Source organism: Semicossyphus pulcher, unplaced genomic scaffold (assembly GCF_022749685.1).
Source record: "Semicossyphus pulcher isolate SPU_LCO1_2020_fin unplaced genomic scaffold, fSemPul1.0.p SCAF_28, whole genome shotgun sequence".
Lineage (NCBI taxonomy): Eukaryota > Metazoa > Chordata > Actinopteri > Labriformes > Labridae > Semicossyphus > Semicossyphus pulcher.
This window is the reverse complement of record NW_027211702.1, coordinates 2,759,031-2,778,860: the sequence shown is the minus strand read 5'-3', so window position 1 is coordinate 2,778,860 and position 19,830 is coordinate 2,759,031. Positions and strand designations below refer to the sequence as shown.

The 19,830-nt window shown below is 41.2% G+C and overlaps 1 protein-coding gene across 1 annotated transcript; it reads right to left on the bottom strand.

Moving 5' to 3' along the window:
* Positions 1-14,912: 14,912 nt before the first annotated feature.
* On the bottom strand, positions 14,913-18,542 carry ccnb1 (cyclin B1). The gene is made up of 9 exons (XM_069677196.1): positions 18,467-18,542; positions 18,090-18,218; positions 17,560-17,673; positions 17,280-17,462; positions 17,041-17,199; positions 16,716-16,952; positions 16,484-16,624; positions 15,828-15,938; positions 14,913-15,708 (listed from the first exon to the last, which is right to left on the bottom strand). The coding sequence occupies exons 1-9, from the start codon at positions 18,485-18,487 to the stop codon at positions 15,604-15,606; spliced, it is 1,200 nt and encodes a 399-aa protein (XP_069533297.1). The 5' UTR covers positions 18,488-18,542; the 3' UTR covers positions 14,913-15,603.
* Between the last annotated feature and the right edge of the window lie 1,288 nt (positions 18,543-19,830).

Here is a 19,830-nt window from a genome sequence, read left to right as displayed (position 1 = left end):
TTTTAACATCACTTGGTAAAATTCTATAAACTAATGAATTAAAATGGTAAACTCCACACACAGGATTCAGGTAGCAGATTGGTTTGTATAAGAGGCAGCAGAGGTGCCAAGGTCCAGTGTCCAATGGTTTCTGTCGAGCTGTGTGTCACATACAGACAACAAAGGAGGTGGCCAAGTGACCCCAGAGGTTGATTTACAGCGTGTCAGCAGGAGTGTATCCCCTCCTCCCCCTCCTCCCAGCACACTGAGGATTTATCCCAGCTCGGAAGCAGCCTGACTCACCAAACAGATCAGATTACAACATACTGTAGAAACCAGGGGACATTTTTGAAGACTGTACTGGGTGCTTACATTAATTTTAAATGTGGCATGTGTCAGCCTACTTTATGTGAACAAAAAAATTGTTGTTTTGCTCATATAATGATTTTTACATGTTACGACAAAAATTAAACAAAATATATTTATACAATATAAACGAAGCAACCTTTAAACCCACATTACTGCATGAAATAGCTCATAAACCAGGCTAAAGCACGTCACAGAAAAGGAATATTGTACTTCAAATCACAGCATCAGGCACTTCACTGGCAGACTTGTTCTCATTATTACTGATCTCCTAAATCAAAACACAAACACTGGCCCACTTCCCTGTGAGTAAAAACAGTGTGATAGGACCTCTGATAGTTACGCTGTGTGACAACATTAACTTAATAACCCTTTTAGTGTTATTTTGCACAGTGATGTCTGATTGAAATACAGGGAGCAGTTTGACAAGTACTAACTATGGGTGCACCAGTCAGCATGATGTGAACATCAAGATGAACTGTACCTGACCGCTGAGAGGAAGTTAGTGAGCTGCATTTCTGGAGCTTGATTGGGAAATGTTAAAGACAAGATAAAGACTTGATTTGAGTCCACGGAGGGCTTGTTCATTATGTTTTTCTGTTCATTCACACGAGGAAACATTATCCACAAAGGGTTTCCTTATTGAGCGTCTGTAAAGGGAAAGACAACAATGAAACAAAGAATGCACTTAAAGGGATCCGTCCACAGCCAGTGCTGACAAGAGCAATTATTACAGCAACCAATAAGTCCTTTGTTTCTATTTGAAACTGAACTAATGAAAAATGACACTTTAAACTCCTCAAAACTATATTCATACATATCTGAAACATTATTGTCGGCCACGTTAACCAAAGCCAGCTTCAGTTAGACCTTAAATAAGCAAGATTACTATTTCAACACATCATAGAAACCTTTGGACTGGACCGTCGTTGTGAAGAAGGAGCTGACCTGTAAGGCGACGCTCTCAATTTACCGGTAGATCTATGTTTCAAGCCTCACCTGTAGTCATGAGCTTTGGGTAGTGACTGAAAGAATGAGATTGTGGATACAAGCAGCCGAAATAAGTTACCTCCGCAGGGTGTCTGGGCTCAGCGTTAGAGATAGGGTAAGGAGCTCAGACATCCGGAGGAAACTCGGAGTAGAGCTGCTACTCCTTCGCATCGAAAGGAGCAGTTGAGGTGGTTCTGGCATCTGATTAGGATGCCTCCTGAGCGCCTCCCTATGGAGGTTTTCCAGGCACGTCACTAAGATTAGACCCCGGGGTAGACCCAGAGCTCGCTGGAGGGATTATATTCCATCTGGCCAGGGAACGCCTCGGGATCGGGAGCTGGAAAATGTTGTTAGGGAGAGGGACGTCAGGGCTAATTTGCTTAGCCTGCTGCCACCGCGACCCGACCCCGGTTAAGTGGAGGGAAATGGATGGATGGATAAAAAAAAACAACTTTATTATATAAGTGGTTGTCTCTATATCAGGACACAATCACAATTCATAATGAGACCTAGGATTTCATCTACCGCGCCGTTCTTTTGGCACTATTTTCTCTCTTGAACAATCCAGTATCACGACGCCTGCTGCAGGCCGGTTTCTCAGGTAAGCCGACCTAGAAGCTTTTTCACATTAATTCTGACTGATTCGCGTCATCGTTGAAGTAAACATATCGGACTATGAAAGTGATGAGGAAGATTTACCTTTAACAACCGATCCAATGGGATATCTAAGGGCACGATCAGTGTCAGGAAAACTATGTAATACGTGCGGTGGAATTTTTTTATTAGTACAGCCAGGAAAATCACAAATTTGCACCATTTAGAGTATTTTCCTCTGTGACATCAAACGTTGTCTCACCAGTTACCAATTCCAGCATGTTCTCTCAGAAACAGCTGATGGATCACGTCACCTGAGCCTGTCGCAGGGGGTAGCAATACTGGATTGTTCAAGAGAGAAAATAGTGCTAAAAGAATGGCGCATCACTTTAATCACATAACCCATAACGACAATGCTCTGATTGGTTGACTCTAAGCGGTTAACTGCTGATAAATTCTAAATTGAAGCAACATAACACTATACAGGATGAATATGTACATCTAAGTAGTGCTATAATATATTAACTTTAAGATAGATTGAATTATGTCCAACAACAAACATCTACTCAAAGGGAAGTTTAAGGAAGACTCATCATTCATTCATAGCCCTCCATCTCTTCCTGCTTCTCTGATCGGCTGATCATGGGCGTCTACTCATTTAGGTGTTGTCACAGCCCGGCTCTTAGACTGCGACAAAAACGGGAGACACATGGGTATACTAATCAAAGAATTAATTTATTTACAACATAAATAATCAAAACCAACAAAAACATGTAGATATGAATAATCTGTAAAGTCAGTCGTGTGGGGTGTGGATGGGTGTAAATGTGTTGCCTGGATGTTGTTGTGTAAAAACAAAGAAGAACAAACAAAAGAGCAACGCAGAGGTGTGTGGGTCCTACTGGAACCCCGGCAGGAAACAACCAAAACCTTAGAGTAAACAAATAACTTAATAACAATAAGCAAATATTACCATTAATAAGTTGTGCTCAAAATAAATTGAGTAAATAAACTGTTACCACGCTCCTGGGTCTCTCCAACACGGCCACTCTGCTCTACCCTTTACTCAGCAACTCCTGGCGCCTGGAGAAGCAAATTTAAGAGCTTGAAGGGAAAGCAAGAGGAGAAGGGAGGAGACCAGCAAGTTGGAAACAGAAAATCAAAAAACAAATTCAAAAGCATCGGGTTCTAAACAAGACGTGAGCAAACAAATATTTAAACTTTAAGAGCAATTCTCTGTTTTTCTTTTTCTTTTAATGCTCCGACATATGGTCATGCCAGCAATTCGCTCTCTTTTTAGGCTTACTGAATGATGTTTGTGCCATTTTGCCTCTTCCTGTGGTCCTCGCAACAGTACCTGTTGAGGCCTGTTCTGAAAGACAAGGTGGGAAGGTTAGCACAGGCAATGAAGGAACATCAGCCCAGACACAGCTACCTGCCAAATCATTTCCCAGAATGACTGCAATACCCTCAATGGGCAGTGCGGGGCGCAAACCCATCTTGACCTCACCCCTCACCAAACCACAGTCTAGCACCAACTTATGCAGTGGAACTGGAAAAACTTCCATACCCATACCACGGACAGAGACAAAGTCACCTGTTTTACTTTTGTTGGAAAATGGCAGAACTGAAGCCAAAACAAATGAATCCAAGGAACCAGTATCCCTCAGGATCTTAACTGGCACCTTTGCCAAACCACCAACCAACGACAGGAAACCATCAGACACAAACGGAAGGTAATCTGAAAGCTTACCCTTACTACCCGTTTTCACATCTACCTGGCCACAAGACAGAGCAGAACTTGGGACAGTTCGAACAGACGCAGCCAGCGCTGAAGGTTTCACATACCCATCCCCGGTAGGCTAGCTTTTAGCCCTTAAAACAGGACAGTCTGCTTTCCAGTGCCCATATTCCTTACAATAGTTACACATTCCATCAGACTGACCTCCTGGAAGTCTTTCTGACCTAGCAGCCAGATCACCTGACCACTTTGTTGAATGAACCTTGACACCAGCATCAAAAGCCTTGGACTCAAAGTCAACCTTATGCGTCAGGACATGCTCATCTGCAAGTGCAGCAGCCTCTGCAGCAGTTTTGACCTTGCGCTCATTTATATAGGTAGCAACATTGCTTGGCAGAGTATTTTTAAACTGTTCCAAAACTACAAGACTACACAAGTCATCAAATGTTTGTACCTCTAGAGCCATACACCACCGATTAAAATGAGTTACTAACTCCCTAGCAAACTCCATATTAGTCTGCTGACTTGACTTTTCAGACATCCTAAACCTTTGCCTGTAAGCCTCCGGCACCAACTCATATGCCTTCAACACAGCATTTTTAACCGAAGAATAACTTTGGCTTTCACTCACAGGAAGGGCACAGTAAGCTTCTTGAGCCTTGCCAGTTAACACACATTGTAATAAGAGAGTACGCTCAGAATAAGGCCACTTTCTACTGTCAGCTACACGCTCAAACAATGAAAAGAAAGTGTCTGGATCATTCTCACAGAACTTTGGGACCAAACGCAAATTGCTCACCACATCAAACCGTGGGGACAACTCAGGAGATACGGATGAGACATTAAACAGAGTCCGCTGTGACCCTACCATCACGAATCAGACTTAGTTTATACTGCTCCAACTCGAGTGTTTTAAGTTCTGTCTCATGCCTAAGTTTTTCTACCGCCCATTTTTCATTCTCAACCTGTTGCTGAATCCTACTGTGCTCCATCTGCAACAACAGAAGTTCCTTTTGCTGCTCAAAAGTTAAGCTAGAACTCAAACCAGCAACACCAGACACAGAACCAACAGGAGGCACAATCCTCTGGCCACGTTCACTACCACACTACAAATCCCCCCAAACGAGTTCCAAAGGGAAAACGTCCTTCAGCCTAACCAGGGAAGAAGCTCTGACAAAACTAAGTTCAATGTGTAATGGCTAACCTGTACTCAAAAGTTACCTAATTCACCAAAGTACACACACACTACCCAAAATCAAACAACCTATAGTTCCAAATCACAAAAACAACACTGACAACCTATAGGCTTAATTACTTACAGCACATTATACCCATTTAAAGTGTCTCCCTGTAGTGCTTTCAACATTTTCTTACAAACAACAAACTCTGGACATGTGGTACCAACACACCAGAGACAAATCTCCACTGATTACACAGTTCAAATAACAACCTCACAAAAGGGAAAACAGTGGACAAAAGCACTACCCAAACTTACCAGGAACACTTCAGCAAAAAGGACGAGCCCCCATTTGTCACAGCCCGGCTCTTAGACTGCGACAAAAACGGGAGACACATGGGTATACTAATCAAAGAATTAATTTATTTACAACATAAATAATCAAAACCAACAAAAACATGTAGATATGAATAATCTGTAAAGTCAGTCGTGTGGGGTGTGGATGGGTGTAAATGTGTTGCCTGGATGTTGTTGTGTAAAAACAAAGAAGAACAAACAAAAGAGCAACGCAGAGGTGTGTGGTGATAGGAGGTCTGCCCAGAGACTGGCTGCTGCTGCTGCTCTGGCTTAAATACATGAGACACACCGGGCCCAGGTGTGTCCCATTCACCTGATTAGCCTGCCACCAGGTCTGCAGTCCTGGAGACAGAGAGCAAAACAGCAGTAGAGCCTACCAAGTAGAGGGGCCGTGACAACCAGATTCGGCCACGACCTTAATCAACCAATCATCCTGCTGCAGTCAGACTTTAAATCTGCTGCTGTCAGTTTGTCATTTCCACCCTCCCTAAAAGTGAAGCCAAACCCTCTCTATCGCCCCCTGCTGACTGACTGCAGTATAGGTCATAAAGCCCGCCTCCTCCATGTTAACAGATGGGACATGAGACAAACTATAAAATCAATATACACATCAAAAGTTTTTTTCTCAAACATGGTTTCTGTCATTATAGCTAGTTCTTATCATGCTGATGTATGTCCAGGTGTTCATTTTTCTGACAAGTTTATTTTTAAGTAGATATTTGATGCGGCAAAAATGATGATTGACAGCTCTGTTGACAAATACGGCTCCTGCAGTCGATCTGTTCTGGATTAGCAGAGTGGAGGACAAGCGGCGAGAGAAAACATAACAATAACAATCACTACAGTCATTGAAGTTTCCATACCTGTGATTGTTATCCTCAGACCAACACAAAGAAGCTGTTCTGCAGTTAGACAAGCCAGTGTGCGGGATCCTTGCTGTTTTTTCGGTAAGAAGTGTTTCTGTTAGTGGAAGTGGCCACGGCCGCTTCACCCGCCGATCTCTACTGTTCAGACTCTGGCTCCAAATGATGTCACCATCACAAGATGGCACACCTATCACAGGGGCTACTTTGGCATTACTTTCATACAATGGGAGCAGATGGAGACGTGTTGTCCATCTATATATACAGTCATTGGTTCCACCCCATTCACCTCCAATCCATTCTTCAGCGTCCAGGTTCAGCTCTTCAGAGGTCCACTCCTCATCACATCCTGTATCCATCCTTCCTTCACCACCAACTCCAGTGTCTAGACTCCATCGGGGCGTCCATAAAGACGTAGCATTGGGGTCTAAACACAGACGTTGCAGGTTTATCATTTTTTTCTAAACTTGTAAAATGAATAATAATAAAAGTTAAATGCTGTGATGGTCACAAAGCTCTCTGCTTCATCTTGTATAATTGCACCTATCTGGGTTAAATACCCTGTTTTTAGGGGCTTCCCTAACGGACCAGCCAACAAAATAGCCCTCATTACATCAGAAGCAGATTATGCTAATGCATGTGAAAGATAACTCACCAAGTTTAAAAGGAAAAAAATGAAATACAACGTTGACCTCAGTGCCTCATATCTAGGTTATTCCCGCTTTAATACCACCCAGGAACAAACCCCTCCTGCCTTTAAAGACATGAGAAAGTCTACAGGCACTTAAAATATGTCTGACCATAAGTCGCATTGTGAAGGCCAGTGGAAAAATCTCAGTTGGTGAACAGAAGAAGCAACAGTCCTCGCGCCCAACCACACTGTTCACTGAAACAGGCCAAAAATAACCTCTGAGGGCTGAAACAAGATAATCACTTCTCTTTGTCTCCCCAAAACAGCCCCTAGAGCCAAAGCATGCTGGTAATACAATTTGGGATTTTTAAGTGGATTATTATTCGTATAACTTGACTCAGTTTCTGTGTGTGTGTATCCAGACTGTTTTTATAATGTGTACAGTAAGTTGAAAGTAATATGGAGGAATCCTGTCCTCAAATGTTCCTTTTAACCAACATGAAAATTGGTGTTTGACACTTTTATCCACACTGTGACAAGGATAACCTTGGCTGATTGTTTTCATTGGTTTATCCACTTAGTAGCTGTTCTGGAGCTGTCAATCATTTACTATGATGTTCACCAGTTGACGCAGTTTGCCCAGTTGACCTGGAATTGAAGTTGTTTTCACTTTCACTGTTGTCCTCAGCACTTTGAGGTGTTCTTTAGGTTCAAGAGTACTGATGATTCTCATGCAAGATAGAAATAAGCTTCTAAATGGACTTTAACAGCTCGTTCACATTCTGCCTGACCAAAGTGTGACGACTGGCTCGCTGAACTGCTGCGGCTCGTGCTGCCGTGGTGTTCACACCAGCTGTGTGTCAGCTGAGGAGCTGCTACTCCGGAGTTTACCTTTAAAGATGGACGTGAAAAAAGGGATGTTTGATCTTGTTTCATCACAGATTTCATTTATATTAAGTTTAGACTGAAACCTGACACAAATAAAGGCAGTGAAGAGTTGGAAAAATATCTGTATCCGTGGCATATTCTATTGAAACTGTAGTGAAAGATGTATTATTCCCGGCGCTTTGTCAATATTACCATCCATTTCTCATTTTTGCAGTCTGTTTTGGGCTGAGAAACATTTTGGCAAAATCTTTAGGAATTCATTTCTTTGGATCAACGTATCCTTGCAGCTCTGAAACACATCACTCACAACGATAAAACAAACATTTTAGTGTTTCCTTGATCGTGAGGAGAAGATGACTTCCTGTTTGGGGGGGGGTTAACATGGTCTTCACACCTGGCTCAACACTCTCCTCTTTAGGCCACAATGGGGGCCTTTCTTCCGTCATATGACACTGAGCTTCCAAGGTCAGTGAAGTTCAGGAAGCACATGATTTTTATTTGACAATCTATAAATTGTGAAAATGAATGCTCCTGTGTTTATTTGTGCTTCACTCCCGCTCTCCAGCCCAGAGGCCTCATTCTGCTTCCAGCTGCCAACCTATTAGCACCCCACAGAAACCCGAACAGTGCTGCCACGGGCCTGATGTTTGTTTGACTTTGTCAGTCTGAATTGAGACGTGCAGACTGGGCGGACGGGAGGTGAGAATGGGCATTGAATCATTTTGAAGGGTGCACTTGTTAAATCTCTGGCCATCTTGGACGTTGTTTAGACTGAGAGGAGTTCCAAGCTCTCGACTCCGGTCTTGGATACGCTTGTGGGTGAGATCTGTATTTCTGAAGGGGTCTGAAACCGAGCTTTGCATTCTTTCTGGACCTCAGTGCTGACTCGCAATTTCATTTAATGGGAAAGAGCTTGAATAAACATGGAAAAGGGCAGAAGAACTCAGGCTTTAAGGACACTGAATTGAGCATGAATACCAAAACGTTCTCAAATTGTTTTCACAGAATGTGTTAAATGTCGCTGGAGATCTTGTCAGCCATCAAGCCTGTGTGATGTAGTTTGCAGTATTTAAGTGGTTGCTTAATCCAACATATTTTATCATTCAGTTGTATTGGTATCTATCCAAGCAGAAAATGTTAGTTTTATAAGCATATCTTCGACCAGAGCAATATTAGGGTGGAATTCACATCTGACACCAGACACCGGGAGTTACCATCTTCTCAATTATTATCCCACCTGTCAAAATTGTCTCCATTACAGTAAAAAAGTATAATTAATTGATGAAACCTGGGCAAGTTCCATTCCCTGTAGACGACTAAAAGGATCAGAAAAGCAGAATTCAGAATTTGCTGCGAAGCTATTTAATGTAGAAGCCATCTTTGTTTATGCTAGTTCTTCTAATGACCTTAACAGCTGGAACTAGCAAAAGACTTAACATTCAACTGAACTGAAGACAGCCGTTTGAATGTTAATGTGATCACTAACTGTTGTTTGTACTGAAGTGACTTTAAACCCTGATACACTTACTTCCGTATGTACTTACACTAAAGCTGTGTCCCAATCCAGGGGCTGCAGCCTTCAGAGGCCGTATTTGAAGGCCGATTGCGTCACTGAAGCACGTCAAAGGCTGTCCCAATTTGAAGGCTGCTTCAGATGTGGCTGACAAATGCATCCCTTGGGTGCATCCTTCGCGGCCCACCGTATCCCGAGATGCAATGTGCGGCAATTCAAACGAAATAGCGGACTTTTTTTTTTTAAAGATTTTTTTTTGGGGCTTTTTGCCTTTAATTGATAGGACAGCTGAAGATAGACAGGAAATGTAAGGAGGAGAGAGTGGGGGATGACATGCACCAAATGATCGGCAGACCGGGAGTTGAGCCTGCGAACAGTAAACCGGGGACTGTAGCCTCTGTATATGGGGCACCTGCTCTACCAACCGAGCTAAACCAGCACCCCGAAATAGCGGACTTTTAAACGGCCGAAGAATACACATAAAAAATGTGAAAGTTGTTGGTTTCAACTCAACTGAATAGCCAGTGTTACACATGTTTAAGAAAAGGAAAGTTGAATTATCTTTAAAATAATTGGTTAACTTACGCAACGTTGCTAGGTGACAGGAGCGGCGTTTGGTGACGCAAGGGTAGACCAGACCGTCTCATTTCAGTTCAGCTCTAACGGTCTACACAGGCTATGAATGGAGCATCCTCTGTGGACTGCCTCCTACGAAGGCTGCAGCCAGTGGATTGGGACACAGTTTAAGTGCCTTTGGATTCTGATATGACTGATTAGCTTAGACAGAAAGTGAACAAACTATACAGTCACTGACTAAGAATCTTTTAAAGGAACTAAAGCAGTAATCAGATTCATAATTTCCACAGATAGCTGCTTTGTAAGGCTGTTTTAGGCCGAGCAGTACTTTGAGTGAAATGCTAACAGTGTTGTGCTAATCTCACACTGACAATTAGGGGGCTTTCACATTAGGGACCAGGGCCCAGATCCGAGTACACTTGACCCTAAAGTCCAGTTTGTTTGATTAGTGTGAACACCGTGTACCGAACACTTGAAAAGGTGGTCTCGAGTACGGTTTATGTGTACTCAGGAACAGTACGCATGAGGTGTGAAAGCTAACCGTACCAAACCATGGAAGTGGACTGCTTTTCAGAATGTCTCCTCCGAAATCGCGCAGCACCACTAACATGCTAAAATACTAATTACCTCATCTTTTGATCTACTGTCATCAACTAAAGACTTGAACTAACTGAAACTTTGGCCTGACTATGGTGCAACAGCAAATGCTGCAAGATCACCAAAGTTATTATAATTCTGAGGGGGAAGTGAATGTCTGAACCACCATAGTTTTACTGCGTTAGTGTTTGAGCAGACGGCTGTGCCACTTCATCCTGTAAATGTTGAGATATTTTACTGTGAACCACAACTTTCTGGTGGTCTTAAATGAAAAGCGAGGAGATCGCCAAAGTCAGTATGCTTGCCGAAGACCTGAGCCAGGTTTGAGCAGGGTCCAGCTGTATTGCAATGTGTCACCTTAGATCAGCTCTCATGATTTTATCTGTCATTCTCATCACAGAAGAAGAATGTTTTTGATGCAGACATGTAAACTGTTAAGTCCAGGGAGAATACAATACAATGCGATATGATACGATACGATGCAGCGCAAGATGATACAATGCAATATGATATGATATGATACAATATAATACAATACGATATACACACTCAAGCAAAACTCAAACTTAATTCTGTTTAAACAATTGTACAAAAAATACTTTTTCAACAGGTATAGAGAAGGTTGCCTAGCTTATTAAATTGATTAATTTATGAATGTATTTATTCTTTCTACCATTCACACCGGGTGTATATTTGTGTTATAAGTCTTGAAAGGTAGTTATAGGAAAAAATCTGTGTAAACTTCATCCTACTCCTTTTCGAACATGTACTGTTTTGTTTACACAGTTTTCAATACTTTTCTTGTTTATTTTTTTTATTTTTTTATTTTTTTATCTACTTTTATTTCAACATGTTCAAAATAAAGATATCAATACCAACTTAAACAGTCTGTTAAAAGCTGCTCAGCTCTGTACTCACTGACCTTGAATTCCATCTTATGGTCTTTATGGCTCGCTTTTATTTGACAAGCATGCATTTATGATGCGTTACTTTGTGTGTAGCTTTGTTTTTGGTGTGTTCTTTTTTGTGTAACTTTGTCTTATGCTTAACTCTGTACTGTTTGTTATTGTCCTCTTTTTTGTCTTGTGCTGACCTGCCAAGGGACTACAGGTGTGAATTAGCTTTAAAGCTATAATCGGTGCGGTGCATCAAATGGTGACTTGTATGTAAACTGTACGTGGTCCCTTTTAAATAAAATAATTCATATAAATAAGTCAATATACTTTAGTCACCATCTGGAAATTTGTCTTGGGAAATTCTGCAAATAAAATAACAATTAAAACCATCAACATGTAAACAGAGAAGCACATATAACAATGATAACCAAAGACAACATGTGTTGCACATTACCCATGAACATCAGTGAACACCATGAAGCTATTGTGCATCTCCTACAGCCTGGAGGTTGAGGTAGGCGAGTTTTTAAAACGCTTGAATTTGCTTTTGTTACTCTGTATTGTTATTATACACTATAATGTCCTTTAGGTAACCACATGGTCTGTGCGGTCTCTTGACTATGCAGTCAATGTCAGTGCACTCTAAAGGTTTACATGTTTGCTGCTGTTTTTCACCACCGTTTTTATGTAATATATTTGGAAATATTATGTTTTCGGCAGCAAATAGTATTGTATTTGTTTGAAGGAAGAAATCCCTGAGGCTTTTCTTTAACCCAACACATAAATCCAGAAGTATTTGCATGGCCAGATTGAGTGATGAAATATGTTATTGTAATATTGCTGAACTGACCCCTTAAACATTTAAGGTTACCAGCGAACGGGGAGTTTCAGTATTCAGTTTCTGAGTTATCTTGAACTGCTCTGCTTTTATCTTCAATTTCCCAGCATAATAAATGTCACACAGCTGAGTCTTTGTCAAAAAGGCCAAATAGCGTTCCAGGCAGCTGCAAGTGTACGGCTTGGAGCCCCGCACAGGAGGAATCTGTCTTGTAAACCGATACGGCTGCCCAGCCATGACCTCAGCCGCAAAGCATGAATCCTCAGTATGATCTGTGGGTTTAAAAGCCCGGCGTTGCAGGATAACTGAGACTAATTATCATGTGTCTCTGTGGAAAACAACAGAAGGCTTGGAGCTGGACGGATGAAAGGGATGTGCTCTTAAGGTGTCAGATACTGCCTGCATGTCATTATGTCAAGGAAAGGATGCACCGCTTAGATTATCAATGCTGTATCGAACAAATTAACATTGTATAACTTACATTTTAAAGCCTAGTTTGGTTCTGTTTCTATCTCACAAGTCTCAAAGCACCACTGATCTGTGTAATTACTACTCATATTTCACCGTACGAGTTACAATAAACTCAAACTCCCAAGGTGCCAAATAATGTTTTCCTTTCAGCAGCAGATGATCTCTGGTCTGGGCCCATAACAGCAACAGATGTAGTCAAGCTGTTCTCCAGAAGGCCTTCAGGAGTGATGGCCTTATGATCCTGGTGATGTACACAATGAGTCACGTCATGCAGATGGCAGGTGGTCTCAAACAGGAAAGCTCTCCTGGCGTGCCCCTGGGGATGGGAGGATGGAGAAGGGGGCACTGGTTCCCCCGGGGTCTGAGCCGTGAAAGGGTTAAAGTGATAAGAGCTCCCACTCTGCCCTCTGTCCATTAGTCTTAAATACTTATGGCTTGATGTGATGTAACTGGAGATGTGAGGAGCGTTTGCATCTGCAGCTTACATGAGACTTCATGTCTTACAAGTCCTTAAGATTATCACCTTGACAGAGAAAAAACATTCATTTGAAGGGGTTAACAAAGGATCACACACACTTCCCGATACAGGAAATTATCTGGAAATTAAATAACAAGTGTGTTTAATACCTGAAAAGAAGATTCAAGGTGCTTGAAAAACCTTCCTACTTGGTCGTTGACATTTTGACTTACGACAGTGGGAAAAGGACAGGTGTGAGTGATGGCTGAATTCCATTTAGCTGTGTCAGTTTCCTGGTCCTGGTATTGTGCTTACTGGAACACTACAGACCACAGCTATCATTAATTTTATTAGGAACACCTGTGCTTTTCCTATAATGTTTCAGTGTCTGATGTAACTCTGGATAGCAGAGCCCCCTGGATATTCAATTTATCAATCTGATACTGATTTTAGAGAATTGTATGTATTTGTCAGTTTTTCTAAACACATCTGTATCAGAGATATGAAGTGACCGAGGCAGTTTTTGGTTAAACTTGTCAGTGCCCTCTTGTGGACAAACCATGTAAAGCAGACAAGAAGTAATCTGAACACCTATTGCAATTCTTTCAAAACTTTCTGAGCCTAGAGATGGATCTGCGCACGCGTATTTCTGTCTAGCTAACATAGATGGATGAGTAGTGATCTCATTTAAAGTTTATTGTATGTTGCAAGTTTGACAGTGGGAGTGAGTGTGTTCAATTTAATTTCTTAAGCAGCTCCTTTAGCAGCAGACTGCTACACCCACCCTGCAAGAAGGAGCGCTACTACAGGTCATTCATCCCATCTGCAACAACTATGCAATCTCATTTCTCTCTGTCAGTATCCCCCCTCACTCACCTATATGCACTATGTGTATATACTGTATGTAGAAGTATGCGCATACGTATTAAATTCAGTGCAATTATTTTCCGTGTTTTCATACTGTGACACTCAATTTAATCTAAAAATAGCAAAATGTGTGTATTAAAAATTACCTGCACAATTGTGTGCAGATTTCCATCCAAATCTTGACCAAATTTTATTTGGAATTACATCTTCATTCTTATCATTGATATTGTTGCAGTTTTTTGTACCATGGACTTTACCTGTTGCAACAAGATAATTTACCCAACCAAGAGATAAAGATTGTTTATGGACCAAAACAAATGCCTAATGTTTAAAACCTACTTGAAATTAAATATTCTGACACTTTGGTGCATAACATGTCGGACAGTGAGGTTAGAATTGTGAGACTACTGATTGGCATTAATATTAGTCTACCTATTTTGTTTCAACGTTGCAAAGCTAACAGGCTGAAGCTCTAGATTTCTCTTTTGGGTAACGGATGGCATGTTTGTTTCTAAAGGGTAGTAAGACAGTTAAGTTAGCTTTTTTTAAGCACATTAGCTGAGCCTGAAGAGCAGTACAAATAACTAAATATCAGGTACTCATTTGCCAGATAGAACAAAAAACAACAATACCACTTACTGCGCACTCAAATTTTCTGATTGGGAAGATTCACTTCAATGCACTCCTAAGTTACAACTACTTTGATGCAACACTTGTAGGGTTGACATTACTCAGAACAGGCAGACATGTTGTTCCTACATCAATTGAAGGAGATTTTAAAATGTATTACCATTAGGCCAAATATGTCAGGTTAATATTTTCATTGTATTAAGTACTAGTGCAGCAACAAAATCAAATACTAAAATGGCCAAAAAGTTCTAAGCTCTGCAGAAATATTCATCCTTGTAACTTTGTATGTTTCCACATTATTGTTAAGGAACTCAAGCTGGGGTTTCAAACTTGGGAGATTGGGCCATCCAAGGAGCTTGTAAACAGCACATTTGCTTCACAAACACATTGAAGTGCAGAAGCAAGCAACTTAAAACCTAGTCTTAGAGCGGCCTCTAGTGGAGATCAAAATACAACAAGGGAGCAGATATCTGGTCTGGACCATTTAATAAAGGCTTTAAAAACAAGACATTTAAGAAAGTAAAATCATTTAAAAGTATTCCTGTACATTTTACACAGTCATTGCCATACACACATTAAGAAAAAATATGCAATTTAAAAGAAAAAGTAGGGCCACACTTTAGCAATGGACCCTTCACATTACTGACTATTTTAAAGCATGCTACAGGTTTAAGATGGCAGGCACCTTGCAGCAGTTAAACTAAGCTTTAGAATTAACTTGCAAAATCTTAAAGGTTATAGGGGGTTCTAGTTGTCAGTGATGTCAGTCAAGTTTGTGTGAAATATTCAAGAATATCCAACAAGATGTCGGCTGGCTTATATCAAGTAGTGCATTAATTATTGATGTTGTACAAGTCAAGTTGTTGCATTATAGTAGTAAAGTAGCTGACTGAATCTCTGCCAACTAAAACAAAAAAGGTGACATGTTCAAGTCACTGAAGAGCAAGTCATTTAAGCCTCAACTGCCATGTTGAGTGGACACAAGGTCCAAGGGCCTTTTTCAGATTATATTAAAACTTGTAGCATGTTTTGAATATCGTCAGTAAATAAACAGTTCAGTTGGTTAAACATGCAAACCACCGACTCGTTCCTCAGTCTGCTGATCCCACGGTCACGTTTAAAAGTTTAAGTTACAACTATACAAATCAGCACATGGTGCTAAAAAAACAATCTCACTGGGTGATTTGCTTTGCAAGATCCTTCACCAACGAAGACTTGAGCTGTGAGATGTTGGCGATCCGCATCTGCTTTGAAGTCGAATACTTTCCTTTAATAGCCTGCAAGGAAACAGAAAGTCTGTTAGGAGTATATCCAAAACTAGGCAGTGAAATTGACCATCCAAGTAAAGATTCACAATTGTGCTTTATAACCAAATCTACAGATCTGAAAAACGTACCATGTGTTTGGTCAGCCCGTCGTTCACCTTCACAACATTCTTGGCAATGTGTGCCATCACAGGAATCAAACTCTCTGCCGTGTAGTCCATGTAGTGCTGCAGTGTCACATCCTGAGGAGAGAATTCAACAGGTCATGTTTGAGGATTCTTTATAGCAGGGGTCTCCATCCCTTCTCCTGGAGCGCTACCTTCCTGCATGTTTAGTTTCTCGTACTCTATAACACCTGATTTGAACGATCTGCTCGTTATCAACCAACTGAAGTGTCTCAGGGGATAGATAGAGCAAAACATCCCAATCAGGTGTCTTAGAGTACGGAGAAACCCAAAACCTGCAGGAAGGTAGCTTTCCAGGAGCAGGGGAGACCCCTGCTTTATACTAACACAGCTATGCAACTAGAGAAAGTTATGGCCAAAACTTGAGGCTGATGTTTGCTTGTGGCTATATGCGGTCATGGTGTATTCCAAGAGGAAGCTCGGCAGAAATGCTTAAGGTCTGATGCGCTGTAGCCTAGTCGAGTCTATTATATACACACTATTCAAAAATAAAGCTTTTGATAGAACATAACATGTTCACAGCTACATATCATGCCAAGGTCAAACTTAAGCTTGGAAAAGGGGAGATTATTGAAGCACTAGTGTCCAGAAGGCAGACTCACCCATTCACCAGCATCTAGGATCTTAAGGGTGAGAGCCAAAGCAGCACTTGCCACCATGGATGGTGGGAAGTGAACCATCTCATAATCCACCATGGTGAGCTCCAGGAGGTATTTTGCCAGGGTGTGTTGCTCAGCAGTTACCTGTTAAACAATTAAGAGAAGTTAGTATGCCAATTGGTTCCATCTTCTTGCAGCTACTAAGTTGTCAGTGAGTCAAGTTTTTGGTACAAACCTCATAAATCTTTGAAGCCCTTCTGAGGAAGGTCAGGGGAAGAGGGCGGCCTAGCTTGAACTTGAGCACCCGAAGGATTGTCATCTCCATGTCTCTGATCTGGGCTGTAGTGTAGGCTCTGTCTGTCACATAGGCGAAGTCTGAGATCTCTGGGGGATACATCTCCTCGTATTTGGAAGCAAGGAACATGGCAGTGACGCCAACCAGCTGCAGCTGCTTCTTGGGGACTGGGTGGTCCTGTCAGGTGCAGTCGAATGTAGATTAGGGCACTTCGCAAGATATGATAACCCAAGCAGATCAAACTATGTTAAATTTAGTCACTTACCTGAAGAAAGCGGTCAATGATTCCCACAGTCATGTACATTGTCTCCTGCAGCAGGCGGAACTTGAGGTTCACTTGCACCAGCCAGTCGACGAGAATGGCTCGCATGTTACCAGTCACCTCCTGACCCTGCAGGAAAGTGGCTTTGACGTTCTGCTCCACCTAGGCAGACAGGAAACTTTGTTCAAACCAAAGAGAAGGAATATTTGGTAGTTTTAGCCAAAGAAAAGCGAATAATCTACCTCAAGCTGTCGGAGGTACTTGTAGATATCCTTCACATATTCGCTGCAGAGCATGGGGTTGTCGTAATCATCTGCATCCACATCGCGGATTGCGGTGTGAAGGATGACATCTGAAAATGCTTGACACAGGTCAGCGGGCTCACAGCCTGATGTCTCCATTGGAGTGGGGGATGCTGGCTCAGGCTGGAAATCAAAATCCAAGTTAACAGAAGTGCCACACCCAACCAGCAGGCATTGTATCATACGGCAAGATAGCAATCATCTCTTGCAGATTACTCACCTGCACCTCCGGCTCAGGTTTAACAGGAACAACATTTTTAGGTTTTGGTGCTTGAGCAACTGCTTTTTCAACTTTGGTGGTGACTTTGATCTTTGTGGCCTCTGTCTTGACAGCCTAAGATGAAGGGATGGATTAGTGATGTTAAAGATAAAAAAAATAAAATATCAGAATTCATGATTTTTACCAGTAATTTTTCAAGCTAGAAGATGTTCTGGTTCCCCTTTTGCATATTAGGGCAAATAACCAACCTCTTCCATGAAAAGAGCATTTTGCCATATCAAATGTTAAGACTAAAATTGGATGGGAATATATCAGTAGATACAGAAACTGCAAGCACATTATATAGCGCATTGGTAAAATTAAGCTAAATGCTACAGGCTTTCAATGAGTAAGTTACAGCTGCTAGTCACTTGGCGTGTACATAATTTCACTTTTGAGACGGGTATTTTCCACTACAAACAATGAGTAATACTTAAAACATTGTACGAGGCTGAAAAGCCTCTAAATAAGAGTGATTTTTTTTCTCTTACCTTTTTCTGCACTTCTTTGTTAACTGCGATGTTTCCGATTTCGCCCAGTGCAGCTCTAGGCTTCATTGCAGGCCCGGTCACCGAGCAGGCCTTTCCACCGATGTCAGTCCTGGTAGAAGCCAAGCGGTTCTGCAGAAAGGCAAAAACATCTAGTGGTAAGGTACATTGGCCATTATAAGTACATTAGAACTGTTGCTGAGGCATAACAGCGGAATTCCTTTTATGGAACGGTTGCACGAGAGAGAACTCCAGCTAAGCACGAGGGCATTTAAATTAGCAGGTAGTAATAAAAAATAAAACCACATTAACATATTAATTCTAAGAGTTTATATAGTTATAAGGAACAAGACAATAAAAAAAAAAACTTAATCACTTACTCTGGTCACTCGGAGAGCCATTTCGTAATGTGCGTTGCTTCAACAAAAAGATGGGGAATCGTAATGGAGAATGATGCGGTGCAGTTTTTAGCTTGTGTGTCTTGGTTTAAATCCTCGCTGGCTACACGCTGATTCGCTGTGTCCCGAATGCTCCGAGTATCTGATTGGTCGAGCGCATCTGTTTCAAATGCATCCCCAGGACAACCGGTGGTCACGTGACTGGGATTTTCGTCACTTCCTCTTCCTGTTGCGTCCTGCTTGCTAACAATAACCAAACTAAATCATAACGTCGTCCATCTTACAGAAATTGACAAAATAATGGGCACATTTACAAAATAAAACAAAAATTGTAGCAGGTTATCTTTAAAAAAAATGCTAGTTGATTACGTGTTTTTTTTTCAAAGCAACCTAATTTAAAATGCGGAATTAGCATGCAGGATGTTTAAAACACATTTAAAACATCTATTTTAAAGGGATAAATCAAAGTGACCAGCAATTATCAGTTCGCACACCTCTTTACTTTTTCAATTACTAGTACTTACCCCTCCTTTGACATCAAACACACACATATACACACAGTGTCCAGAGTTTTCTAATTTTTTATTTTAAATGTGTTGGTGAAAATAGATGAAGCAACAATGGCCTTATAAAATTTCTATATCCCATACAATGTTACTGAACACTGTCTTTCTGTTATTTCATCTAAATTTTTAAAGGTGTACATTGTGTATATATTTATTATCAATTATTGTATTTTATTGTATTTTTGTCTTGCATTTTTTTTTATCCTTCACTGGTTTTCCGTCCTTTACTATGAGCTGTTGTAATAAGTGAATTTCCCCCAATGGGGGAATCAATAAGGTCTATCTTATCATATCTTATCTATGAAGCAACTGCAGAGTGTAAGTGCTGTTTAAATATATGATTTTAAAGTTTGAATACAAGTAATCAGTTTTAACAGCAAACGAAAAAGAGGGAGGCCATCGGCTCTCACCAAGAAGAATTTTCATCTTGTGTTGCGGCCTGAAAGTAGTCTGTTATAATTACCCAGATATGGAAATGACATCCCTTCTTTATAACCAGGGCACCCCCCCCCCCCCCCCCAAAAAAACCCCAGCCTTCTGTTGTAAACAAACTGTATTTTGTTCTATACTGTCAAAATGGGCACTTTGACGCGGGAATGAAGCATTTAAAGCCAACATATCTTGTAATTGTTTTCCCCTTTCTTCCTGATTAGATGTACAATGGTTTTAACTAGAGCACTAACAGGGTCAACGTCAATGTCTGTTTACTCGGTGGAAGAAGTAGGTGTACTGTTCTTTAATAGTCTGAACTCTTTTGTGGCTGTACTCCAACCACACACA